This window comes from Sinocyclocheilus grahami, unplaced genomic scaffold, assembly GCF_001515645.1.
Source record: "Sinocyclocheilus grahami isolate Dianchi unplaced genomic scaffold, SAMN03320097.WGS_v1.1 scaffold820.1, whole genome shotgun sequence".
Classification (NCBI taxonomy): Eukaryota; Metazoa; Chordata; class Actinopteri; order Cypriniformes; family Cyprinidae; genus Sinocyclocheilus; species Sinocyclocheilus grahami.
The window spans coordinates 263,909-289,652 of NW_015505999.1; the positions used below are offsets into that span (position 1 = coordinate 263,909).

Sequence of the window (25,744 nt, forward strand, 5' to 3'; positions counted from 1 at the left end):
GTGAGCTGAGGCCGGGATAGAGTGAGCTGAGGCGGCGGGGTCGAGAACGGCACGCCTGGCGGATGCGACGAATGAGCGGCAATCACGTGTGACGACCCCGGGCTGGACTCCAGTTTGTCCACGGTGAAAGTTGTTGTATTTCCTCAGTGACCAGCACGGATCAGCTCTAGGCATGACGAATCGGATATCGTCCTCTTTTGGAAGACCAAACAAAGTAGTTTCGCTTTCACAACGAAGCACACAGCTCCTTCACGACATGGCTGCAGCGTCAACAAAATTACAGTGAGACTAAAAGTTACGCCTTCTTTCTTTGCGTGAACATTTGGGCAGCGTTATGCAAATTTTCCCACATAGTGAGGTAGATATGTGGGGGTGTGTTAGAACAAGCTTTTAGGTAGGTGTGGCTGACTCTGAACTTTTATAAAGAATATCTCTTTGGATTTGAGACTTTAGTCTTCGCAACTTTACAGATCTTCTTTATGCACCAAGAGCTTGTGACACTCCAAAGAAAAAGGAAAAATTGAAATCGCATCATATGACCCCTTTAATACTGGTGTTCACTTACTTTTGTGCTGGTTTCATTTTAAAGGTGTTTATCAGAAATAAGCCAAGTAGGTTATGAAACTATAATCTATTTTAAAATGTTGGGCTTTGCACAGCATCTTTAAAATGTGCAGTTCAATGGCCGTCCATCTGCATGCTGACTTAGACAAACAATTAAAAAATAGCAAGAACACTGTGTGAACAACCTGTAAGTTTCTTTTTGTTTATTTAATGTTTTTGTCTGCAATAACAGTATAATGTTTTTTAAAAGAAATCTTGCTGACCGCAAAATTTTGAACAGTAATTTAAATATTTGATGATTAACTGATTGGCATCCCTAATTCAATGATAACCTGATAAGGTCTCAGTTACCACCCCATTGAAGTGAAGTCATTTTTATTTCTGTAGTTCTTCTCACAAGCTATGATATTTCAAAGCAACTTGGAAAAATTTGGGGGAAAAAAAAATAATATCTTTACTTAAATCCCTCTGTGAGTAAAGAAAAAAAAAAAAACTGTATAAGATGTTTAGGTAGAGGAGAGAAAATACTTTGAGAGGAACCCATCATTGCATTGCAATGAATGTAATATGCTAAATGCATAATCTAACAAGGACTTTGTTGTCTTCACAGAACAACATTCAGTGAGTTTGCTTCCAAACACGCCAAGGATTCACGCTTTAAGGCCGTTGAAAAGATGAAAGACCGAGAAGTAATTTTTAATGAATATATGATGGCCTTCAGAAAGAAGGAGAAAGAGAACTCAAAGAATCGTGGGGAGAAGGTGAGGAAGTGAAGTTTACACAACTGCTGAGATGTCAGTCCTATTAAACTTTCGGAAGTGGTGCTTGTTATTTAACTGACATTTAATACAATAGAAGCAAGTGCTCAATAGGTGCACATAGAAGAACCAGGACCCCCTACCCAGACATTGTTATACATTGGATATCTTGTGGTAACTTTTTTTTTTAAAAACATTCATTGTCATGTAGTACACTGCATGTTCACAGCCGAATACACGCGCAGACTGAGACCAAGAGACTGACTGTCTGTTAGTTGTTCATGAGCTGTAATCTGCCCTGGCGTTTGGTCCACACACTCGCTGTCTCTGTGGCTAGGGTTAAGTGCAGAACGTCTCGGCTGATTGCCTTTGGCAGCTAAAGGTCAGCCATCAAACATTAATGCCAGGGAAATGTCACCTGTGTGGGGGGGCCATAGGTTAGAAGGGAGTGTTCACCAGGTGGGGTTCACCAGAGGATGCCCGTCTAATTTCATGATAATCAAACCGCATTAACAACGATCAGGTGTTTTAGTCACATTTTTTAATTGTTGCAATGGCCGGTGGCAGCAGTAGACTCATTAACCACTGGCTTTGGACATATGTTACTGTAAATGTATAGTTCAGAAGTGATCTGTTCATCTAATTGCATCCTGCAAAACAAAAACAAATTATAGACCTTCACTTTTTTCTATTCTATTATTATCGTTTATCCCTTCCTGTCCTAGCTTTTACTATTTTCAATGAAGGCTGAAACCTTGTATTATGGGCACTTCTCGTGTTTATTGCCATCTTATGAAAAATCGCTTGTTGTATTCCTCAACTGTAAGTCACTTTGGATAAAAGCGTCTGCCAAATGAATAAATGTAAATGTAAGTGAAGAAACATTTTCACAGAATCCAACGATCTAAGTAAATAATCATTTGACTTGCCTTGCTCTTAGGTGCAATAGTGGTGTCATCCCATAGGTATTTGAACCTCCTTCCTTTTACCTACGAGCCTAGATCTACACAGGCTATATTCGAACCTGCATCCCTGCACTTATATGTGCTGTGAACATGTCATGTCTCCAACCCCTGTATCACTCTACCTCAATACACTTTTTTGACTTGCATTTGGAGTCATTTTGAAGAAATTAGCTCTTTATTTGAGCAACTACACATTATTTGGTGACAGTAGCACACTGGTGATACTTAATGGATTGCCTTTTTTGGGGGTTGAAACTGCAACCCTAACAACTTTTTATCTCTTGAACTTTAACCATTAAGAACCAATACCCTATAGATTTATGTTTCTGTTGTTTTCTTTAAGGTCAAGCAAGACTTTTTTGAGCTCCTGTCAGATTACCATGTGGATGGTCAGCAGCGCTGGAGCAAAGTGAAGGAAAAGATGGAGACTGACCCTCGCTACAAGGCTGTGGAAACCTCTGCAGCTCGAGAGGAACTCTTTAAAAACTATGTGGATCGTCTTGCCAAGGTTAGTGCAGCTGCTTCACTTTACACCATGCTTTGATGCCAGGCCAACAAGTGAGAAAATCATTGAGAAATGCATGAAAATGTTTAGATGATAAATACTTTTACAGAATGGATAAAAGACATATGTAAAGACAAACATGTATAGACTACTTAGCTTTTCCTGGTCCTTGATATTGATACCCCTCCAGAATCCAAACTCTGAGAAAGAAAAGGAGCTAGAGAAACAGGCCCGGGTAGAGGCCAGTCTGAGAGAAAGAGAGCGCATGGTGCAGAGATTCCGCTCGGAGCAGACCAAAGAGATTGACCGTGAGAGAGAACAGCACAAGAGGGAGGAGGCCATCCAGAATTTGAAAGCACTCTTGTCTGATATGGTAATAGACATTGTTCAAGTATGGCTTCATATCATGATGCCAGATTGAATATATCAGTCTTGAACCTTAATCTTAAATCAAACAATGAAAAATTGACATTGAAAATTGTTTTCTGCATGTGACAGGTGAAGACGCCTGATGCAAACTGGTCGGAGACGCGTCGGATCCTGAGGAAGGATCACCGCTGGGAGTCATCCTCACTGCTGGAGAGGGATGAGAAAGAGAGGCTTTTTAACGAGCACGTCGAGGTCCTCGCAAAGAAGAAAAAGGAGCAATTTCGACAACTTCTGGACGAGACGATCTCGGTACATAGTGCCCTGATGCCATTAACTTTGTTGTCTGTTAATCTGCTGTTAATCTGACTCAAATTCTTCCTCTACATCAGATCAATTTGATGACATCGTGGAAGGAAGTGAAGAAACTCATTAAAGAAGATCCAAGATGCATCAAGTTTTCCAGCAGTGACAGAGTAAGGCGTCTTTGCCTCTTGATCAATTTTTAAAAAACAAGTATGTGTTGTACTCCTCTAGTCAAAAAGTTATGTCTTTGTTAAAGCTAAGTCTTTGTTCCTGCTCTTCACCTTTTCACCGTAGAAAAGACAGAGGGAGTTCGGTGATTACATCAAAGACAAGTACATCACAGCCAAAGCAGACTTCCGAACTCTTCTGAAAGAGACCAAGTTCATCACCTACAAGTGAGAAGCTTCAAATCTGTGATTTATAAAATTACAGATTCTAATTTTACCCTATATAAATGCAATTATGTAGTAAGAGAAACGGTAAATATAAAAACTGTAACAATTGGCCTATTAAATATTGTAATTACATTATCATAGTATTTTCATGCAATAATGCCATTTTGTGAATAAATAGAGCTACGTTTTTACATTTTCTGAAGAAAATGTTAGTCAAAATGTAAATGAAGTTGCCTGCCCAAAAGTAATTCCTCTTGATGTTAATTAAGGTGATGTGGAAGTGTTTTTGCTGGAAGCTATGCAGTTGCTATGATTTACTGGGTGGCTGGCTGCTAGGCCAAAAGAGCATGTCTTTGATATTCTGTTTGTGGCTCAGGTTTATCCTTACTGTATGGGATGTTTTTACCCCCCATCATCTAAAACTGTATTAAGTCAACAAGCTAAATGATTAGAGTTATGTCTTATTTCATTTAACTGAGGGTTAGAGATTTGTTCAAATCAATGGTAATCATGACTAGATATAACTCGCATAAAAAGTTTGTAAAAAAGGGTTATAGTTCTTCTGACTCATTGCATGTCCTTTTTTTGTGTGTCTCCAGATCACGTAAGTTGATGCAGGAGTCAGAGCAGCACTTGTCTGACATAGAGCAGATCTTGCAAAAGGATAAAAGGTTCCTTGTACTGGACTGTATGTCAGAAGAGAGGCACAAACTCCTCATGGCGTATGTGGAGGAGCTGGACCGCAGGGGACCACCTCCTCCTCCCACTGCCTTTGAACCTGCTCGACGCTCCACTAAATGATAACACACACCTCCCAGTTATTTTTTCCCACTCCTTGGGGGCACACTACCGCCGTTCACATTATAGACTCGCAGAAACGGTAAATCACTCCAGTTCAAAGGTTCTACTTGTCAAACCTTTTAAAGTGAATGGTACATACCCACTTGCCCCTAGCTCATGCCACAGAGAACATCATGAGATAATGACCAATCAATTCAGCTAAGCATAAGACACAGACTAAGTATTTGGACCAACTGGAAGGGTTTTTATATGATGCCTTTCTAGGTCCTCTCCACAAGGAGCCACAATGTTTTCATGTTCTTACACAAACTCTTTATCCGTCCATTCAAGGGATAAAGCCACATTAGATGCTCAATTGGTGATTGCATAGGGAGGTATGACCACCTGGTGCATATCAACCCTTTTTTTTCCTCCAGCCCCCTGCTACAGTCTCAAATTGCAAACATCAGTTCCGTTTCACACATCCAGTCTTTTGCTCCAAACTGTTAAGAAACTGATTTGCTGAAATTGGGAGAACCTCCCAATTTTGTGAACATTTTTTGGTGACTTTAGTCACCCACAGGGATATTCAAGAATTATGAAAGCCTCTCTGTGTATATGTAATTTTAACTGACTGTTGGGTTAACATGTAAGATGTTTCTAGATGAATATATATGGAAAATATGTATTCATTAGTTTGTTTAGTGTGTTACAACTGACCAGATGAGCACTGGCAGTTGGCCATGTCAACTGGTCTTAGTTTAATTTAATTGTTCAGATGTTTCTTAAAAAAAGATATTGGTTTTTTGGACTTGCTTTATGTACAGCTGATGTTGAATAAAAGCATTTTTTTTTAAACTTCTGTGGCTGGATTTTGCAGGTGTGTGAAATAAGTGTATAACAGCTCAAAGCAGACCACAAAAAGAACACAACTCCTCTGTAGGTAATATATAAATTTATTTTACACAAATTAATTCCCTAAATACTTTCTTTATAGCATATTCATTCAGTAGACATTTTCATTTCCATCTTATTGTGTAAATTCTCTCATAATAAAAAGGGGTAAATTGCAGATATCCATAAAAGTAAGATTTCAACATCTATTTTGAACAATACCATAGGCAGGAGAGAGCTATCCACAGCTTTTCGGCATTTTTATTGTCTTGGTGGACCTGTGCGCACAAGACATCACCACACTTTAGTGATATTGCTACCCGTTTTAATATATAATACATAACTTTTTTTAACAACATAATACAATACAAGTAATACAGTCATTTCCATATGCTCATAAAATATATCAAGACAGTTTTATCACTTTTATCTTAAGAGTTAAACACAAACATAACAATTATGATTAGTCACAATAAGGGAGCCAAGTTCAGGTGAGGTCTGATCTGTTGTATGTGGTTTTTTTGTTCTTTTGTGTTGAAAACATTTAAAAGAAGAGGGATTCTCACTTTCTTACAGTTTTCCTTCCTTGGGATCCTAATTTTCCCAGGGCACAGGATCATTTTCGTGTGACTGGGAGCCAGTCTCCCTCTCCTGCCAGAACTGCTCTACATCTTGCAGTACTATTCCATCTTTGTTGGTCGGGCTCTCCTGCTGTCCTCCACTCTGGTCCGGTTGCTTCTCAGGCTTTTGCTCCTCTGTTCGCCCAGGCCGGTGTGGAGGGAGGTGGGCTGATGTTTCTGGTCTTGGGGTGGGTGACTTTGGGGCAGTCGGGGTGTGTGGTCCTGGCTTGTGTTGTTTTGGCAGTTGTTTGCGGAGGGTGAGCCTTCGCCACAAGCCAATGTAGCCCTCCCTGAACTCCTCGGAGAGGGCGAGAATGATGAGAGGGTTGACTAGAGAGATGGAGAACATGAGGAGCTGGGCGGAGAGAGTGAAGAGGACCGGAGGGAAGGCACCATCGGTCTCTAGCGCGTGCCGCATCCAAACCCAGGACACCCATTGCGGGAGCCACATGGTGGCCATGGCCACTGTCAGGCTGAACAGCATCAGGGTGAGTTTGCGGGATCGGATCTGCATCCGCAGGTTCTGGGTCTTGCTGGACCTGCGCTGGCATCGTCTATACGCCTTCCAGAAATAAAGTAGGGCAAAACTCAAAGGTGTGCAGTAGACCAGAAGAGGGTATGCCTTGACATACACGGACATGAAATCGTGGGCATTGTCTGGCACTGTCTGAACACAAATCATTCCAGTTGCTTCTCTTTGGAGGGTGGAGAAAAGCCACTGGGGAATGGGGACCACGCAAGCCAAGAGCCAAGAAAAGAGCAGGACCACCAGGATAGTCTTCAAACGGATGCTCACCTGCTTGGTGGGGTTACTGACGTACCTGTAGCAAGCTTTTGCCATTATGGCCACGGTAAAGCTCTTTGCAGCCATACAGGAGTGCAAGAACCAGTCACAGGTCTTACAGACAAACAATCCCAGGGTCCAGCTGGCACGGGAATAAGCAGTGGCTTTGAAGGGAACAGCAAATGCCAGGACCAGACCATCAGCTAGCATGAGGTTGAGGATGAGCGCGTTGATCAACGACAGCTTACTTTTACGCGCGTTGGTGATCAGGACTCCCATAGCCGTTACATTCCCGGTGAAACCCAGGACGCAGATGACTCCCAGCACCACTGGAATCAAAACCCTCAGCTCTCCGTGCTCCAGGTGCTGATATCCACTTCTCTCCAGAAATGAGCGTCTATCTACTGAACTGTTCCCGGCGCTGATGTTCATAGCAGGTAATTTATCCATTTCCACTGTAATAGATTGGTAATTGGAGATAAATTTGCCAGTGTGTGCAGACGGAAAGAAATTCTCAAAACCGCGTCGATACGCGAATAAACTCCGCGCGCTTGTGAACTGACAAGTCCCCGCGCTCTCTTCCCGCTTTTGACTGGATGGCGCGAAAGCGGAGCGACTTTATAACGGACGTTTTGATTGACAGGTGCCGTCCCCAGCTGACTGACAGACAGCGTTTCGCCTGTCGCGATCCTCCCGAGGCCAATTAAAACGATTTCGGGTAATAACAAGCACTGACTGCTACACACCGTGTAAAAACTTATTGCTTCTATAGTCGCCGTGATTTTGCCAAGTAAGACATGTTCCTGGATCAACATTACTGTCCAAAAATATAGACTAAACCCAATCCCTACCCCTAAACCTAACCCTACTCAGAATTTATTCCTAAAATCAGTGTGAAATGATAGCTCATTTGTCACCTAACCCTGATCTTAAGCCTAAAACGGATATTTCCTGAAAGCTTATCCCTCAATTCTGATTGGTTAATTGGAACGCTGTTCCAGGATCAACAAAGATGTTGTCACGGTCACCTGCTTCTATTGTCACTGGAAATTATGGATTTTTTTAAATTTCCTGCGGAAGACAAAGCCAAGGCTAAATGATTGCAAATGGAAATATGAAGTTGTAGGAATGTGAATGAATTTTGATGAGATATTTTACCTCAGTAGCAAAGACTTTCCTTCCTTGAACTGAAATAGCCTACTTTGACACATCTAAAGTTCTGGTAAGACTTCATAAGTATTAGCACCTTTTATAATGTTTGCCATATCATATATATTCATATCCAAATGGAGAGAATGGGATAGTTTTACTTGAGTTATTCTTATAATAGGCTTGTTTTAAATTTTAAAGTGAGGTATAAAAGCCTTTATTTAAGAACAAGGCACAAAAATGATTGAACATTGCCACCCAGGAAAAACATGGTTTATATGTTGTTGTTGTTGTCCCATTAATGGGGCATGTTGTCACACTATGAGCGTATGTGAATGTATATCTTTATTTTACTTCGATTTATTTGATTATTTGTTGAGTTATTTTAATAACATTTTAAATTGAATTTACTCTTGTGTGAATTCATACTAGCGTGGTCTTATTTTGTCCGCTTTTTATCCAACAGCTAAGCAAAAATATGATACTGAAATTTAAATATAGGAAGATAGAATTTAGAGAATTATTATAATTTAAAACAAGAATTTGTGTAATTGACTCAAAATCTTAAAATCATATAAAAAAATATCTCCTTTTGAGCTCTGCAAAGGAAAGATAATCATATGGGGTTGGAACAACGTGGGTGAGGAAATTACAGCAGTTTAATAATTCTTTGAATTTGTATGAAAAGGTGATATAGACAGTATGTCTGTCTCTTGAACTGTCACACGATGGCGCCATTGTTTAATTTACGTGTAGTGAAAAGAAGAGCAAGAAAGATCAATTTTGTCAACCTCTTTTTCGTTTTTTTTCGTTTTATTTTCAACGAATTCCATTAAGCATAAAGACTGCATGGCAAATAATTGCATGTAGATACATTCTGAGCTATAAAACTTTGTTTCATTAAGAAGTTTACAACTGAAGTTTTTTTTTTTCTTCAGAAGAGAACATTACTGGTTCATTTGTACATAATAAAATTCCCTGATATCATTTAACCTTCACATCATGTATAGGCTATATCATGATACCGGTGTTCCTGTCATCCTCAGGCCAAAGTGACGCAACTGAACGATGACGTTTTAACAGTCTCAGACAAATGCAGCGGAAACAATGGAAAAGATGACATCTGATTGTTACAGGTTCATTTGATGGTACGCAACAGGTATTTTCTTCATTGGCTCATTATAGATGACATGTTGCATGCAATAATACTTTTCACCCAGCCATGGCACTGAAGAATAAAAAAAAACAAACGGGTTTACTGTAAAGTTATGAGCATACTGAGATAAAGTGGAGACTATAATGCAAAATTCAAGTACTTCAATTCTGTGTACTGAAAATCCATGTTCTTTTCCCTTCTTACGCAAAGCTATTTTTCACATTTCTTGTAAAAACATTCACACTTCACAACCCAAATACCACCCTTCCGAAATCCCACCAACCCTCCATCCCTGTCTGCCACCCAAGTACCCACATACGAAAAGAAGGCACCACAGCTTATTAAAGGTTACATCAAAATAAGATGACAACATTAAATGACAAAACATGACCAATGGGATTGACTTTTACTTCAGAGCTCCTTTCAAGAGGAATAATCAGGTTTCAAGGGACTGTGATTCCATCCGCAGGTTGTTTGTTTCAACACTACAATCAGCGCAGATCACATTCTTAGTCTATTACGGATCTGTCAGACATTTCAGAGGAAACTGGAGGGCATTGTGTTTCAAAGAGAATGAAAATCCATTGTTTTTTTGTAAAGGCACCCCTTTGTTTCTGATGCCAGGATGTGAGCAAAGGCCTGTCTTTTTCACTGTTCGTTTCGGCCTTATTAAAGATTCATCATATCATTGCGATGAAAATGCCCATTTGTCCAGATTTAAAGAGTCAGGCATTTCCTTCCAGCAGAGAAATTAATAAATATGATAAATAAACAAGTTTACGGAAGAGGAAATGCAGGTACTTAATAGAGGAAGAATGATTGTGCAGGGCAGGATACTTCTTGTTTTTGAAAGTCTGGCAGCTGCCTTGCACATGGCCAGCATTAGCTGGCCATACTTCTCCCTACATCATGGGCAACTTCCTGTTTCTCATCACAAAAGACGCCTTGCAATATCCTGCTGAGCTGCAGCATTTTGTTCCTCTTTCTCTCTCTTTTCAGGTACGTGGGGAGGTGGTACAGTTGTGCTAGTTGACCTTATCCTGGAATATGTAAAGGTTATTGGTGGCTGCCACGGCGATGATGTTCTCGGAAGGATGCCAGGCAGTGTGGAGAATTTTCTTGCTAAAGTCCAGACTGTCCACACTGATTTCATCTTTGCGACGCTTTCCGCCCACACACACCTTGCGCGGTTTCAGGATCGCCCGAGGCTTGCTGTTCTCCCGGGACGCCTCCAGTGTCACGTCACGCTTCGTATTACGGTCGAACATTCGGAAGAAGTTGTTGTAAGAACCAGTCATGATCACACTGGAAATAGAACAAAGCGAAACATAAACAATATTCATTATTAGATCATTATTTCACTTTTAAATAATTGTGCATTGATTTATCATTCACAATTGGACCAATATGTTTATTAAAAGAAATATTCAATACAGATGTGTAAAACACTGACCTGTCTGATCCATTCCAAACACATTCAAATTTGTCGAAGATGCAATCATTCTCATACAGCGAGCAGAGCTTACTTCTTAGGTAATCGTGGACCTGGTGGATGAAACGGTGACAATTTTGACTGTTAATTTAGTAAATGCTGGTTTTGACGTCTCTAAAAATTCCTCTCTTTTTAGACCATGTGACTTTTAAATACCCCATCATATCATTTATTGAGCGTTTCCTGTGTTGCCATATTTTCTAGCCCATTGATGGAAGATGTCCTGATTTGAAGTAAAGTATGACTGTTTGAGAAACCAAAGATATCAGCTAACCATGATTGGAGGTAGGTGGTGTTTATAATTCAGGATGTTCTCATTACAGAGAGCATTTTATTGGGCAACATTTGTGTAGTGCAATATTTTTGGTCTGATTCCTGAAAGACAAAGATCATAAATTTATAAATGTGTATGTGTTTTTCTTAGTCTTCTTTTAGGAGTACGCCAGCATATAGATGAAGCTAACAGACATGGATTAAAAGCCAAAAAAGGCAAATATAATTTAATGGAGCCCTTCAAAAATCAGCCATTAGCCTTCAATACATTGTTAAATGCAGATCATTTGCAATTAAATTAACCAATGTCGTACCTGATAGGTTTCCAGTGGTTTGCTCTCCATGTTGAGATCCCAGACCTTCACTGTCAGGTAGTCACGTGTCATCAGGTACCGCCCGCTGTGGCTAAACTTTACGTCAGAGATGGAGGAGATGATTTCAGAGAAAAAGGAACGATTGCTTGGGTCTTCTGGCTCCTCGAAAACTAGAAGAGAGTAATGAGAAATCAAATATCGTAACTTTAAAATGAGGATAAAACATGTCCCGTCCTCTTTGAATATCCCATCTCATTCAGAACTACATCCCATTACAGAAGTAAAATGGATTGTGTGTGCCGTTTCATGTTGGCTTTAAAAACAAGCAACTTTCTAAAGAAATTTTTCTGAATCACTTTCACTGTTTGCTTCCCAACACGTCATAAATCTGCCTGCCTCGCCAGGGAAATAATACACCTGTCAGAGCAGAGAAACAGATATTTATCATCTACTATCGATTATCCCCTCGCTGTTTTGTTGACTCAGTTGCGGATTATCCTGTGATGTGTCTGAGCAGGCATCTACACAGCGGATGAAAAAACACGGATAGAGGGGAAGGAAACAGATCAATGTTTGCAGTGATATTTGGGCACTGGTGGACTGCAGGTGTTTGTCATGGAGCGTGCCATGTCACATTGTGAGCCTGACCACCTGCAGTCTTGCTGGGTGTCATTCAGAGGGGGCTAATGAGTCCTCTGGGGAATGATGTGAGGGGCTACGGCCCTCCGCCCAGACTCTGCTGCTGCTTGGAGCCCTGCTGGGTTTGGTTAGCCTCCCCCGTCTGACACCGCAGATTGATTTTTAAGAATATTCTCTGGGATGCCTGGAAGATTTATTAGTGTGGATGGAAGGAACAACACACATGCACACACTATGCAATAGAGAAGACATTGAGGAGGTCTTTCCTGAGGCAGACTGGCACATCCGCCTGCTGTTAGATCATGTACCAAGGAAAAAATTGACACGCGTGTATAATTTAGGTCAGTGTGGTGCTGGAGATACAAACCAAGGCGGCTAAAACCGAAGCCCTCACAGTTGTCACCCCCTCCAGCAAATCTGGCCTTTTAAAATCCAGCAGCAGTATGTAAATATCTATTCAACAGGATGTGAACACATGGACCAGTGAGCACGTTGATAAAACTAAGGAAATTACCAAATTCTTTCAGCGGTGTGAAAACTATAGGCACAGCTATCTGCCCTTGAGCATTGATTTTTATGCCAAGCTTAAATGTCAATGCATTCAATCCGATCATCAAATGCACATGGAAGCCTCCCACCTTAAACTGGAGACCAGAGCGCCTATGACTTAAGAAATGGAAATGTGTCAATTTGTGGTTATCAATTCAGCCATGTGGAGCCAAAGGGGATGCCACTGTATACCACCAGTACAGGTTCATCAGTCTGCATTGTGTCCAATCCCCAAATGAAATTAGCCAGTTAAGCTCAAGGAGACGCAATCATATAAAAAATTAGCATAATCCTCACCTCCACTGCCCTCGCCCTAGGTGGAAGATAGGCTAATCCCTGTCATGGCGTATGTAGTGGATGTGCTCTCTAGAGACAACAGTGCTTCTGGAGCTGTACTGGCCCTTGCATTTGTAATGTTACTATAAAGGTTGGTAGAATGCAGTAAGGACTCACTTAAAAAAGTCTACAATATGTTAATGACTTTAAAGAAGCTTTATTAGTGGTGTTTGCTAAAGCAAGCATCACTATTACCTATTGGGGCTTTGTTCAATCCCTAATCCTAAGTATTGAATGTAGATGCATAATAACTCATCCCACACTATTTGTGCTAGAGACATGAAAAATACCTCAAATCCTACAGTTTGGTGAGGAATGCTGTGCTATTACTTTTCTAAGCAATCAGCCTTTGTTTCTTTCTGTTGCATTTCTTTCTAATATGCTGATCTGGTGTATAAGAAAACATATTGCTGTTCAATATTTTGTGGAAATATTTTTTTAGGATTATTTGATAAATATGACCCCTAACTTTTGAACGATAGTGTATGACATGTAGACATGTATGTCATTTTTTTGTTCTAGGGTTGCACTGACTTACATTTTGAGTGGTTGTCACAGAGCGCTGATGCCCTCATGTCACACAGCCGTATGGAGCCTTTACTGCTACTGTAGACAAAGGTGTTGCACTGGTGAGGGTGAAACTCTGCTGCCGTTATCACCTCTGTCAGCTCCTCCATGTTCACTGGCTTAATGTCTACAATGTCTGAAAAAGCAGCTAAGGAAAACTTGTCAACTTGTAGGTTTAGTAGTAGCACAAATAATGGGGAAAAACCCATTTAGATTTACAACTAAGTCATTTAAAATTGTGCTGGGCCCAGTACTTAAGGTAGACTTTCTTTTACAAAAAGTTTTTGTCAAATTTAATGACATGAAAGGATACTGAAACTTCTGTTTGTGATCTCCAGGTTCCAAAGGTTGATCCTCAAGTCATCGGTGGACATAAAGGTTTCATAGTCGCTGTTGACAGAGATGGAGTTGATGTGGTATGTGTGCGCATTGCAAAACACTCTCCGAGGTGTGGCCTCAACCATGAGGTCCATGGGCCGGAGTACTGGCACCTGAGAGAAGACGAGACAGAAAAAAAGGTCAGAATCTGCTGTAACAATTACAACCGCCACAACACAGTCATCCTTTATCCAAAGATTGTCCCACTAGGGACCCTCTTGTTGTTCATCAGCAAGAACTGGGACATACATAATAAACCAAAACTCTATTTAAAGAATGCTGAATTAAGCAACAGGTCAGAATAGTGAGAGTTTTGCTCTCACTATTATTAATATATATATTATATATATATAATATTTTTTTCAAAGGAAGTAGATGTTTTTATTCATTTTAAAAGTATCATCACTTTTGTCCATAGTACAAGCCATCAAGTGTGATATCCTGGACTGTAATGCAAACTAAAGGCTAGTATACATTAATTAACAAAGGGAGGAAAACTGAACTCCTCAAACCATATCATGCAGTCTTTAATAATTGGTAGAACTGATTAAAAATGCACAATTAACCTTTGTTAAAGTTCTATATTTAGCACCTCACAGCTAACTGGGGCTAATGACCATTATGATTGTGCTCAATGTGCATTTGGTATTTTGTGGGCTGGGACCATCCAGCGGGACACATTTTTAAAAAGTTCACTGAACTACACTTCCTGCTGTGAGCTGGTGCCCAGAACAGCACCAATGCCCCACTTGCAGGTCTTAATTGCAATATGTAGATGCGGCCTGTTTAACTGACGCTGATGTTTAGAGGCAGCACGTCGTTCCAAAAAGAGAGTCACTCATTACCACATCACAGAAGCACCTCTGCCTTATGTGAGAGGCATTCAAATCAGTCCATAGCTCTAAAATCACCCTGTAGGCTTTTAAACCACTACTGTAATGTTTCAGCTGCATTAAGATGCAGACCTAAAATGATTCTAGGATGAGCATCTGATATTTTCATAAAGGTACAATACATGTCTTTAAGGAAGAACTAGCCAATGGATTTGCCATGTTTTCATCAACGCTTTGAAAGATGAGGGACCTAGTAGCAAGTAAAGCTCTGAGCAGAACAATTATTCCAAGTAGTACAACTAAAAATAAAGGTTCCAAAGGGGAGTTTTCACTGTGATTCCATAAAAGAACAAATTTTGGGTTCCATAAGGACCTTCCAGTGAATAATTCTCAAAAGAATAATTTTTTCTTGGTGTGAAGAACATTTTAACAATATAAATAACCTTTTTCCACTATAAAGAATATATTATGCATTGGAAAGTCTAAAGGTTCTTCATGGAACCATCAATGCCAATAAAATAACCTTTTTTTAAGAGTGTATTCAGAAATCTGGCTACAGGAATCTGTCCTTTTTTACATTTAAAATAACTGTGGAATCTAGAAAGGTCCCTCTGTTTCTAATGTCTCTTGAGGGAAAATAACCTCCTGTGCCAAGCTCAGCAGTCCCACATTAGTTCAAAGAGCAAACAGATCACACGGGAGGAAAGGAGAGAGCGAAAGACCATGGAATAGATAAGAAAACGCATTTATTGTCTACCACTGAGACAGGCAGGGGGATGGGGGATTGGCCAACACCTTGCTTTCAGTTTTTATGGCACAGACAGCATTAGTAGGTAAAATACCACAAGAATCCATTTTGATTTGCTGTATTGTTATAAAAGGTCAGGTAACCGCTGGCTTTAAATGGCACGGCGGTCACATCTTGTATCACGTCAGCTCGTGAACTGCAGAAACTAGACCAATGCAAACCTTAGGGGTAAAATCGCATACTGAGACAAGAGTAAGATCACAGCTCTGGCACTAGAGACTGCCAGAATACATGACATGTGTCTCATCCCTCCCCTCCTCCCTCACTACTGGAGTTCCATGATAAACCTGTCTCCACATCTCCACCGCACATACATTTCACGGTCCAAATGGGATTGCCGCCCGCTCCGTGCCATCACCCCGGTGTCAGGCTAATCTTCTGCCCGGACAGACAATGTTTGTGGAGTGGAGTGCTTTAATCCATTAGGCCGTGGAGCAGAAAACAGACACCACACCAAACATTAATGGGTACTAGGAGTCGCACCCTCTTTGTATCTGTATTCAATTTGGAGGGATGAGTGGAGAACGAGTGAGAAGGAGAGCAGAGGGAGGAATGATTGTGAGCCCCTTCACTGCACATTATCGTCTGTCTTTGTCCTTGCTGTTTGATTATGAATGAATCCCCTTTGGTTGCTGACAGCTCATAATTTGTCAGCATTGATGCTGAACACAGAGAATGAGATTTTCTTGTGAGAATGTGAGCAAACAGCAGCAAGCCATTTACGAGATTGAAATAAATGTACTTCAGTGTAGGATGAAGTGTAACTGTTCAACTACAGTATCTGCGATTTCAGCTTCTCCAAAACCAGATTCTTAGAAAAGCTAACTACAGATTTCAGCATGCATTACCGTCAGCTAAACAACTGGAAACTTAGACATGAGTTGTAGGAGTGATTCTTACAAAACCTTGGAAGAACATGTCTGTGTCATGTTAAATTCTAAAATCAGAAGAAATAATTAAGAAATTAGCTTATGCTTAAAGAAAATGAAGGCTGTTTTAAAGACTATTCATATTTCCTGTACTGTGAAAATTTTCATGACAATTAAGGACATTCACATGTTTTAATTTCTTTTTCTCATTACTGTAATGGAAAAAATATATATATTATTGTAATGCAAAATAAATAAATGAATGAAATAATAGCTGAATGGTAACGTATTTATAAATCATTGTAGTATTTATTGTACAAAGTTTAATTTATGCTGATTTAAATTAAAAAACATTATACTACCCTAATGAGAATTTAATGTTAATGAGAATTATGGTAATTAATTGTCATGAAAATAATGTCGCAAAGCAAATTTTATTAATGCCCTTAGAAATAAACTTCATTTTCTTTATGCAAAATATAATTTTTTTTTTGTTTGTTTATTGTCGGAGTCATTCATAGATATTCTGACATATCTAGTGAACAGGTATAATAAATATTGAGTGTGCATATTTTGCTTGCATTTCCTTGTCTTTATTGTGTATTTGTAGGTGGTGATAAGACAAGCATGCTAACCCGTAATGCAGTGATGGTGGTCGGGTCTCTGATTCTTCCATCTTCATCCTTCAGGTTATAGCCCTCCGGTCTCTTATCCCTCTCACTGATCTTCCACAGTTTCACAGTTTTATCTGAAAATAAACCATTACACACAGAGCAGCTTTAGTATACCATTTGGAAGGAAGCAAAGCATGATAAAAAGAGAAATTGAGAGAAAGAAGAAAATAAGAAGGTGGGCAGTGGGAAATTTTGCAGTCTGTGGGACACAATCTGGCACACGGCTGGAAAAGATCCAGCACCAACAGAGAATGTAAACCGTAGCCATACCATCTGAACGTGGGGAGATGTATGATGTCATTGGAAGACTTGGCTGTTGCCTACTGTTCCAACAATCTTTTGTTAAAATGACAGCAGCTATCACAAATAAATAAGAGCTCACATTAAGACTGAGATCCTAGTTTGCGGGCTAATGCTGTTAGTGAAGTCTGATTTTGCTTGGACCTCACTGACTTTCAAAATATCTTCTTTTGTGTTCCACAGAAGAAAGTCAGTCATACACATTTGGAGTAATGTGATGAGTAAATGATGACAGAATGTTAATTTTTGGGTGAACTTTCCCTGCAACTGCATTGAGATCTCAATCGTGGACTCACCATTGGTGGAGAGCAGGAAGTAGGCAGCATTCTGCTGAGGCAGCCAGCGTATCTTATTGATCTTCTCCTCAATCTCTAAACTCTTCAGGTAGTCAAACTCCGGCTCGTGACTCTGAAACGTGCTGTAAACATTATACTCCCCACGTCTGTGAGGCTGGTTCTTGCTCTGTGGGAGAGAGGAGAGAAATATCACCATCTAAGCTCTGTTGAAAAGACCTGTGTAGCTCATTACTAGCATATGTTGTGTTATGCTTGTATATAGCTACTAAATGTGGGGGGAAATCTGTGGCAAAATAGCTACATTCTTATTGGTAATGGAAAGCATAATCAAATTAGTCAAAAATATATAATAAACGAACACGCAAAGGATAGAGAATGTGTAGAACTTTGTAAATAATGAGCACTGAGATCAGTGGAAATCTGCAGAGCTTTCTGCCTGGGAACTCCCCATAATGTGCTGCTGATTCTGTTAACAGCTAATTGCAGGTTTCCTGGTCACAGTTGGACTATTACATTAATGCATTCGCAATCAATGGAAGCCAGGAAATAAGAACGTTTTCACGTTGGGAACCATCAAAATCAATAATTGTGTAAACCACTCATGCAGGTAAATTAAAGTAAACAGAAGGAGTTCCTCTCTCATCTATTTTAGAGGAAGATTAAACTGAACTGAACAGAAAAATCATGCATTAGTGGGGTAACTACCTAAAATGTGTAATGTTACAGCAGTTCAGTAGTGACAGTTTTCCAATTACAAGCTACTTTTTCCAAAGAGTAGCAGTGTAGCGTGACCAAACACCAATGCATTGTTTTGCTCACAGCTTTACTAAATGGCTCTCTCTCTCTCTCTCATATAGTATGTTGGAAAGTCCAGTTTATTTCAGTGAATCTGGTTCCTTTTGGACTGTTTATGTAAATTAACAGATTTAAAAAACGATTCACTGACTTGAAACTCTAAATACTATTCCAGGCCTTTTAAAGCTGAATATTTCAGGTGGGAACAGGACACTTTCTGATCATCTGTCACTGCCATTGTTTTCTAAATGTGATTCAAATGGCTACATCAGTAACCATACTAATTTCAGATTAATTTAAATGCTGCTGTTTATTACTACTGTATGTTTTTGAATCAATCAGGTGTGTGTTTTTTTTATGTCATTGTTTTTGTCCCAGAAAAATACAACTAAAGTATCATTGGATAATTATACAGTATATAAAAAGTTCTACCAAACAGTTTACCAAAAAGTGTTTTTTTATGTTCCACAGAAGAAAGAGAGTCATACAGGTTTGGAGTGACATGAGGGTGAGTAAATCATGACAGAATTGTTAACTTCTAAGCTTCCCCAAAACACATGAAAAAAAAAGCTTGCACTTTCTGATCATCTGTCACTGCCATTGTTTTCTAAATGTGATTCAAATGGCTACATCAGTAACCATACTAATTTCAGATTAATTTAAATGCTGCTGTTTATTACTACTGTATGTTTTTGAATCAATCAGGTGTGTGTTTTTTTTTATGTCATTGTTTTTGTCCCAGAAAAATACAACTAAAGTATCATTGGATAATTATACAGTATATAAAAAGTTCTACCAAACAGTTTACCAAAAAGTGTTTTTTTATGTTCCACAGAAGAAAGAGAGTCATACAGGTTTGGAGTGACATGAGGGTGAGTAAATCATGACAGAATTGTTAACTTCTAAGCTTCCCCAAAACACATGAAAAAAAAAGCTTCATGCCTGAGCATATGCACCTGAGGTTTATAGAGACCTCTCCTGTGTTACCATTGTGTGTCTATTGAAACCCTGTTAAAGGCCACAGGAAGTTGTGTTACAGGGTGCGGCTCTGTGGTTTCTGCTCACACAGTAAAAAAAGCACTGATTTTATTGACCTGCTGTCGTGCTGTATGGCGCTCTTGTTTACAGGAATGAAGGCATATGACAGATTTCATGGTTTTATCTTACCTCTTGTTCCCTTTGAAAAACCACAACTCTTCCTCCCTTGTCTCCCGTGGCCAAGAGCTCTCCAGTAGAGTTGAACTCCACAGTAGAGATGATGTCAGCTGCAACAGAACACAAGAGAGCCTTTATGTATACAAGACTTAACACTCTTTTTAATGGATAATGTACAGTCAGCTGGTCATTATCGTAAAATAGTCGATCTTGTATCTCTCTGAAGAGGTTTATTTGGAGGTTAATGACTGGCTCACTGTACATTATGCCACTTATTACACAGCTACGTACTAAACAAAGAAATGGACATCAAATATTGATTTGAGTGTAAATAATTTTATTGCATAACAAAAAAGAGACTGTTGAGTAATAGGAAAATTGAAGGTAAGAATTCGGTCAATTATACAGTTTAACATCATAAAAAAATATTTAACCTCAGAATGCTTGCTCAATTAGAATTAAGTAAGACAGCTGTGTAATAGGTTTATGTATACAACTAAATCCACACTCCTTTGGCTGGTAATTATAAGTCATTATAATTATTATTATAACTATAAGGGATGATATTGCATGCTGCGTGCCTACATTCAGAGAACAACACACATCATATGCATGTGTTCACATTTGGTCTGTTGCAATTGGTTACAAGACATTAAAAATTAAAAACAATGTTTGGCACCATTGACATCAGACCTTATGTACAAATAAAAATGCCTTGACTGGACGTTTGAGAGTTGCAATGAAAGAAAAGTTGACCAATTTCTAACATCTTAAATATCTGTTTTTTTTCTTCACACAAAGCTATTGTATGACCGTTGCCAGCATGAACATTCTACTAAACTTCATACAGGGAAGAAACATGAAGGTAATTGATTATTCAGTGAACTATTTCATTTTATATCAATTTATAGGACAATTATTCTCAGGTCTGCTCCACAGTATTCTTATAACAAGATATATATTATTCAGACAGGGCCATTGTGTTGTGCAATACCAAAACGCAATAAATAATAAGCTTTGTCTAATCTATTAATAACAGCAGAATTAAAAGCTTCCACAAATGCATTTGTTAGTCAAACAACATGTGATTTGCAGGAAAACAGCAATTAGTCCTCCATCTGCATACGTTAAAAGCATGCACATGCTTAAAATCTGCCTCTTTTAGCTGTCAATACCAATCGGAAGAAAGGTGTTCTAGTGCCCCACATTTGTGAGAAAATAGGTTAAAAGAGACTTAGGAAAAGTATTAACGTTTTTGTGCATACAAATACATAAAATAATCCCTCGAAATCATTTCATGGGATCGCTGGATCAAACCAGAAGGCTGAAAAAACATTCAGTGCACTTAAACAGATAAAGAAAGCAAGAGCTGCCATTGCCGCAGCATGGACAGCTCTGAATTCTCCGCCCCTCCAGAGAGAGCCGACGCTCCCCTCCTCCGACTGTGATTTTCCTTCCATTCATTATCATCTGACACAGAAATACACAACATCCTTCACGTTCAACACTAAATCCACGGGATTCGCCCGCTGAGGACAGAAACTGCCACACAATTTACATACGACAGGATTAGCTCGAGACATCTAATAAATCAGTCTAGAAGACTGATTATAATGCTGCTACACACAGAAAGAGAAGTAAATTCTTCTACCAAAAACAGTCTTTCATCCTTTCCAGGCATACAAAGTGAGCAATAGTGATCAAAACACCACAAATGCTTCAACCAAATGTTTCTGAACCTCAAGAGTCTAGGCTACTTACATCTGTAGGAGGGTTTCCTACCTTTAAGGAATCTTCTTTTATCTTCCTCAAAAAGATGCATTTGTTTAAAGGGTGATGAGCTCAAAACAGCAGATCACATTGCTTGCTTGATTCTGTATTGTTCTGCATACAGAAATCTACAGACTTGCTTTCATAGATGGTGTGTCTTTAGTGGAATCTGCTTATGAAAGACGAAGGGGTTGAGATGTAACAAGTAGGAAAGCGTGCTTCAAATTTTTAAAAAAAATTTTTGAGAACCCACACACCCTCAATGGATTTATTACTTGCTGAATTGAAAACGGGAGGAAGTAGTTGCCATGGATATCCCTTCCATTACTCTTGTGCTACATTTGACTGAAAGACTTTGCTGCATATGTTAAACAGCCTGAATGTGTGGTTTACAGCATCTGATGCCGGTCAATAGCACAGTGGGGGAGAAACAGAGAAAATGTTGGCTATTTTTGAATATGGCTGCTGAATGCTGACACAGTCCTGAAATATGGTCACAAATAGCTGAGGAACAGTATGATTTGTTCACAACGGCACATTCTTTCTTACTGTACATTGTGATGCTTGTTGTTTTCCCATACTATGAGAGTCAATGTAATTTTAGTGTCATTTTTAGATATTAATGTAATATCTATAATGTTTAGTTTTGTGTATTTTTTTAATTAAATAAATTTTTTTGAATTTTGATTTTAATCATATTGTATTATAGGGCTATTTTACAGGCATGTTACTAAATGATTACTGCATTGTCCAGCAGTCGGCATAAAGATCTGTCATTTCCTTGCCTAAATAAAGCAGATATTCACTGTCTAAGCCCATTGATCTGGATGCTCTATTTCTTATCTTTGTGTGCACAGAACAAGACTATGAAACCCCTGCTTCTTGAGGGAGGGTGAGTTAGAGAATAGTCATTACAGTTATGACCACACAGCACATTTTATTCATTTACTAATTATCTTCTGTTCTTTGTTTTTCAACAGTGAGCGGCTTTTAAAAAGACTCAGCAAAGCTTCCTGAAAAGAGTTGGATGTCACATAAGGTGAAGATACAGAAGCAGCTCTTAGATGCAGCAACGTTTCATCAATCGTTGAGGTGCACCTGACTGTACACCCTCTGCTTGGCAATAACGCAGGCCTTTCTCTCATTATAAACACATTAGCATACTGCAGTCTGAGATGGAGAAAACTGATGGCAATGTTTTAATGAGTTTGCTCAATTACAGACATGTTATTCCTCATCTTACACTCAAGGATAAATGGGACAGCAGAGAAGGAAATGGAAATAGAGAAAGAAAACACAGAGCGAGAGTGGGGAGTGTTCGTCTGTTGACTCAGAAAGAGAGAGTGATTTCATAAAAGCTACTTCAAGGCCCTGTAGTCCAGCGTTCCCTTGTGAGTTACTGTTTGACAAGGAAATATCCAGGAAAAAGGTATTTCACAATTTGATGTCCCTATTTAACTTACTTCAGTGACTCACTGAAGAACAGTAGAGGTGTGGGTGAATCTCACAAAAATATGTTCACAATCACATTTAACTCTGAAAAAAGAAGAAGCTTATTTTAAGTATATACAGTAGGGATTTTTTGTGCACTGCAATATTATTTTCATGACAAATTCTCAATACCATGATTTCATAAAAATACTGTAAATAACGAATTCTCATTACTGTGAAGCGAATAATAGTATTATAGCTTTTAATTTACGCTTATTCATATGTAATTTATGTTCATTTAATTTAATTTAAAAAATCCTTTATATATTATAGTTTTTTTCCACCTTAAAATCTAATAGGAATCAACCCCAAAAAAGTCTGGATGCATTCATAATGACAGTCTGTAAGAGGGGGGGGGGGGGGGAGAAGGGGGGGGAGAATTCTCTTAAAGCTTTTCTTTAAACAAAATATAAATATAATATAATTTCTTATTTCTTTCTTTTGGGTTGGAACATGGAACATTGTTTTTTTTTGTGAGATTTAGAGGGAATCAGAATTCAGGTCTAGTGTCCTAGGTTATAGTCATCTATTTTGAATGTCTTTATGCTTAGCTGCCTATGACAAATAAAGTGGGCAATGCATTACAGAGTGCAGTCAATAAATCCTGCGGGCACCCACGTCAGCAACAGCAGGGTCAAAGGTCAGGGTCTCATATACCCATAGTGCTTCTGGGAAAGAACGGATCTCTCTCATACTGTAATTTGCAGCCGCTCTCATTACTCACACACCATAAAGTGGGTTACCGTGCCAACCTGTCTAATCCCAGCAGTCCCGGCAGCTCTTGAGCATGTATGATCATGGCGTTCCCATCACAAAGGCATCATGGGAAATAGCACCAATATAATGTTCGGAATGGCATATTAGCATACTACCCATACCATTTCAGCAGTATGTATAATGTGCACAGTATGTATATATATATATTTTTTTATGTTAACCACGAGTTTTAACATTTCTGTTTTGACTTAAACAGCTTAATATCAAAAATTGCTACATTTCACAAACATGAACAAAAATAATTAAATTAAATGTGAAATCTTGTAAACTTCCAGAAAATATTTTTTTACAGTGTAGAATATTTAGTATTATGTAATACATACTGTTTCACATGCTATTTTTGACAAAGGGTAAGCTGTATGCAGTATACTCTCCGCAGTATGGAGTAAGCAGTATGCTAGCATTCCATTCTGAGCACAGTCGGTGTGTAATATCCTACTGTTCAGAGCATACTAAGAACATCGCTAGAACAAAGTCTAATATAGTCACTCTTAGCTTATATTGATTTACACATTGATTTTCTTTGCCTTCACAAAGACGAAATGAGAATGAGATCAAGATGATGCACCATATCAAGATGTTAAATGCCACTATGCAGTAAAAGGGGACAGCAGGTCAACAAAGATTGGGAGGAAAAACAAGTGGAATCCGTTTTAAAGTGTAGCTTCTGCCGTCAGCCCTCACAAACAGTCAAGAGCATAGCACAGCTGTCTGAAACATAAGAGAGAGACTGGGTCGTGGAAAAGTAGGTCAGTCAGAGTCTGCTGAGCCAGTCTCGGGCTAAAGAACATCCAATCATTTCCAAAACACAAAATCAATGCTTGTTTTGAAGTTAAGCCAAAATGAAATGATTGTGTGTAAATCCTGTATGGAAGCATGTCTGCATGGAATCTGCAGTTATCACAGGACCTGATAGAGCACTGTGTTGTAATGCACAGTTACATGTCTGTGAGATTAGAGCCCTTTTGCTGAGTTCAGCACCTCAAAGGATCAACCAGTAAAAGAGGATTACAGCTGCCTTAACGTATCTGTCTTCAGATATGTTTAACATCTATTCAGAATGCTAGATTGATTTAAGCAAACAGTGTGCAACAACATTTTATGGGACAGATTAAAGGGTTAGTTCACTAAAAAATGAAATTTCGGTCTTCATTTAAGCACCCACATGACTTTCTTTATACGAGATGAACATGCTGCTCTTTTCTATAAAATAAGAGCGAATGGGGACGGATGACATCAGACTCAAAAACAACCATAATAGTATTCCACACATGCATACAATAGATTTTAGTGAAAAACAGACCCACATTTATGTCATTATTTACTGAAAAAACATCCACCACAGCTCTTGATTCCCCACATTTATGCAAAAAAACAGGTTACACCAGGTTTTACGTCTCTGATGCAGATGCCAAATATGTGGTTTCTTACACAAATGGTCATTTATATACATATATAATTTTATATTTTATATATATATAATTTTAATTAATACTTTTATTCAGCAAGGTTTCATTAAATTGATAAAAAGTTACAAAGTTTTTGTTTTTTTTCAAATAAATTCAGTTTTTTAAACTTTCTAATAATAGGAAATATTATGATAATACTCATAATAATAGGAAATATTTCTTGAGCAGCAATGATTTCTGAAGGATCACGTGACACTGGAGATTGGAAAATTCATTGTCATCATCACAGGAATAATTTTACTGTATTTTTGATCAAATAATTGCAACTTTGGTGAGCATAAGAGACTTCTTTCAAAACAATAAAAATTGAACAGATCCCAAACTTTTAAACAGTAGTGTATATAAAAACAAGTGTGTATTTCTATAAATTCAATAATATCATTATGATTTATCATTCATACACATATTCACATGTTGTGTTTATTTATGATGCTTTTATGTAATTTTTGAAGCTGAAGATTATCATTCACTTTCATTTTTAGTTTTGCGCAAGGTGAAAACCCATGCAAGATTGATCATCAATGAAGCTAAGTAAGAAAGCAATGACAGAATTTTCACTGCACTATTGCACTATTCCTTTAAATTTCTTCTACACTGTACAACACGCACACTGAACTTCCCCCGCAAATTAAAGACTGTATGCGAGACTGGTCAAGTGTGCCCAGATCTGGCTTGATAATTAAATTTTCATGGATCTGTATCCAGAACATTCCCCAT

At 38.7% G+C, this 25,744-nt stretch overlaps 3 protein-coding genes across 8 annotated transcripts in view; 1 reads left to right on the forward strand and 2 right to left on the reverse strand.

The window, feature by feature from the left end:
* The window catches only part of LOC107562375 (transcription elongation regulator 1-like), a 32,756-nt gene extending 27,268 nt beyond the window's left edge, over positions 1-5,488 (forward strand). For all 5 annotated transcript variants that reach the window (XM_016247005.1, XM_016247001.1, XM_016247002.1 and 2 more), the window contains 7 exons: positions 1,175-1,325; positions 2,631-2,795; positions 2,983-3,165; positions 3,291-3,470; positions 3,551-3,634; positions 3,759-3,859; positions 4,459-5,488. In XM_016247005.1, coding sequence (XP_016102491.1) covers positions 1,175-1,325; positions 2,631-2,795; positions 2,983-3,165; positions 3,291-3,470; positions 3,551-3,634; positions 3,759-3,859; positions 4,459-4,660 — 1,066 coding nt within the window. In that variant the 3' untranslated portion in view covers positions 4,661-5,488. The remainder of the gene's footprint in view (positions 1-1,174; positions 1,326-2,630; positions 2,796-2,982; positions 3,166-3,290; positions 3,471-3,550; positions 3,635-3,758; positions 3,860-4,458) is intronic.
* Positions 5,489-5,654: 166 nt separating this feature from the next.
* Positions 5,655-7,510, reverse strand: LOC107562366 (probable G-protein coupled receptor 151). Of its 2 annotated transcripts, none has more exons than XM_016246991.1 (2): positions 6,108-7,510; positions 5,655-5,811 (listed from the first exon to the last, which is right to left on the reverse strand). In XM_016246991.1, the coding sequence occupies exon 1, from the start codon at positions 7,385-7,387 to the stop codon at positions 6,128-6,130; it is 1,260 nt and encodes a 419-aa protein (XP_016102477.1). In that variant the 5' UTR covers positions 7,388-7,510; the 3' UTR covers positions 5,655-5,811; positions 6,108-6,127. The 2 variants fall into 2 exon arrangements, with proteins under 2 accessions (XP_016102477.1, XP_016102476.1); XM_016246990.1 differs by having other exon boundaries at positions 6,100-7,510.
* A 1,376-nt stretch (positions 7,511-8,886) lies between these two features.
* Positions 8,887-25,744, reverse strand: part of LOC107562376 (serine/threonine-protein phosphatase 2A 55 kDa regulatory subunit B beta isoform-like) — a 45,256-nt gene continuing 28,398 nt past the window's right edge. Inside the window, exons 2-9 of the mRNA XM_016247006.1 lie at positions 19,533-19,630; positions 17,571-17,736; positions 16,936-17,048; positions 13,726-13,903; positions 13,384-13,548; positions 11,322-11,491; positions 10,696-10,787; positions 8,887-10,547 (exon numbers count right to left, since the gene is read on the reverse strand). Of these exons, the coding sequence (XP_016102492.1) occupies positions 10,268-10,547; positions 10,696-10,787; positions 11,322-11,491; positions 13,384-13,548; positions 13,726-13,903; positions 16,936-17,048; positions 17,571-17,736; positions 19,533-19,630 (1,262 nt within the window). The 3' untranslated portion in view covers positions 8,887-10,267. The remainder of the gene's footprint in view (positions 10,548-10,695; positions 10,788-11,321; positions 11,492-13,383; positions 13,549-13,725; positions 13,904-16,935; positions 17,049-17,570; positions 17,737-19,532; positions 19,631-25,744) is intronic.

Excerpts from the sequence above, each read along its gene's own strand:
- LOC107562366 (XM_016246991.1), bottom strand. The coding sequence starts at position 7,387 with ATGGATAAATTACCTGCTATGAACATCAGCGCCGGGAACAGTTCAGTA.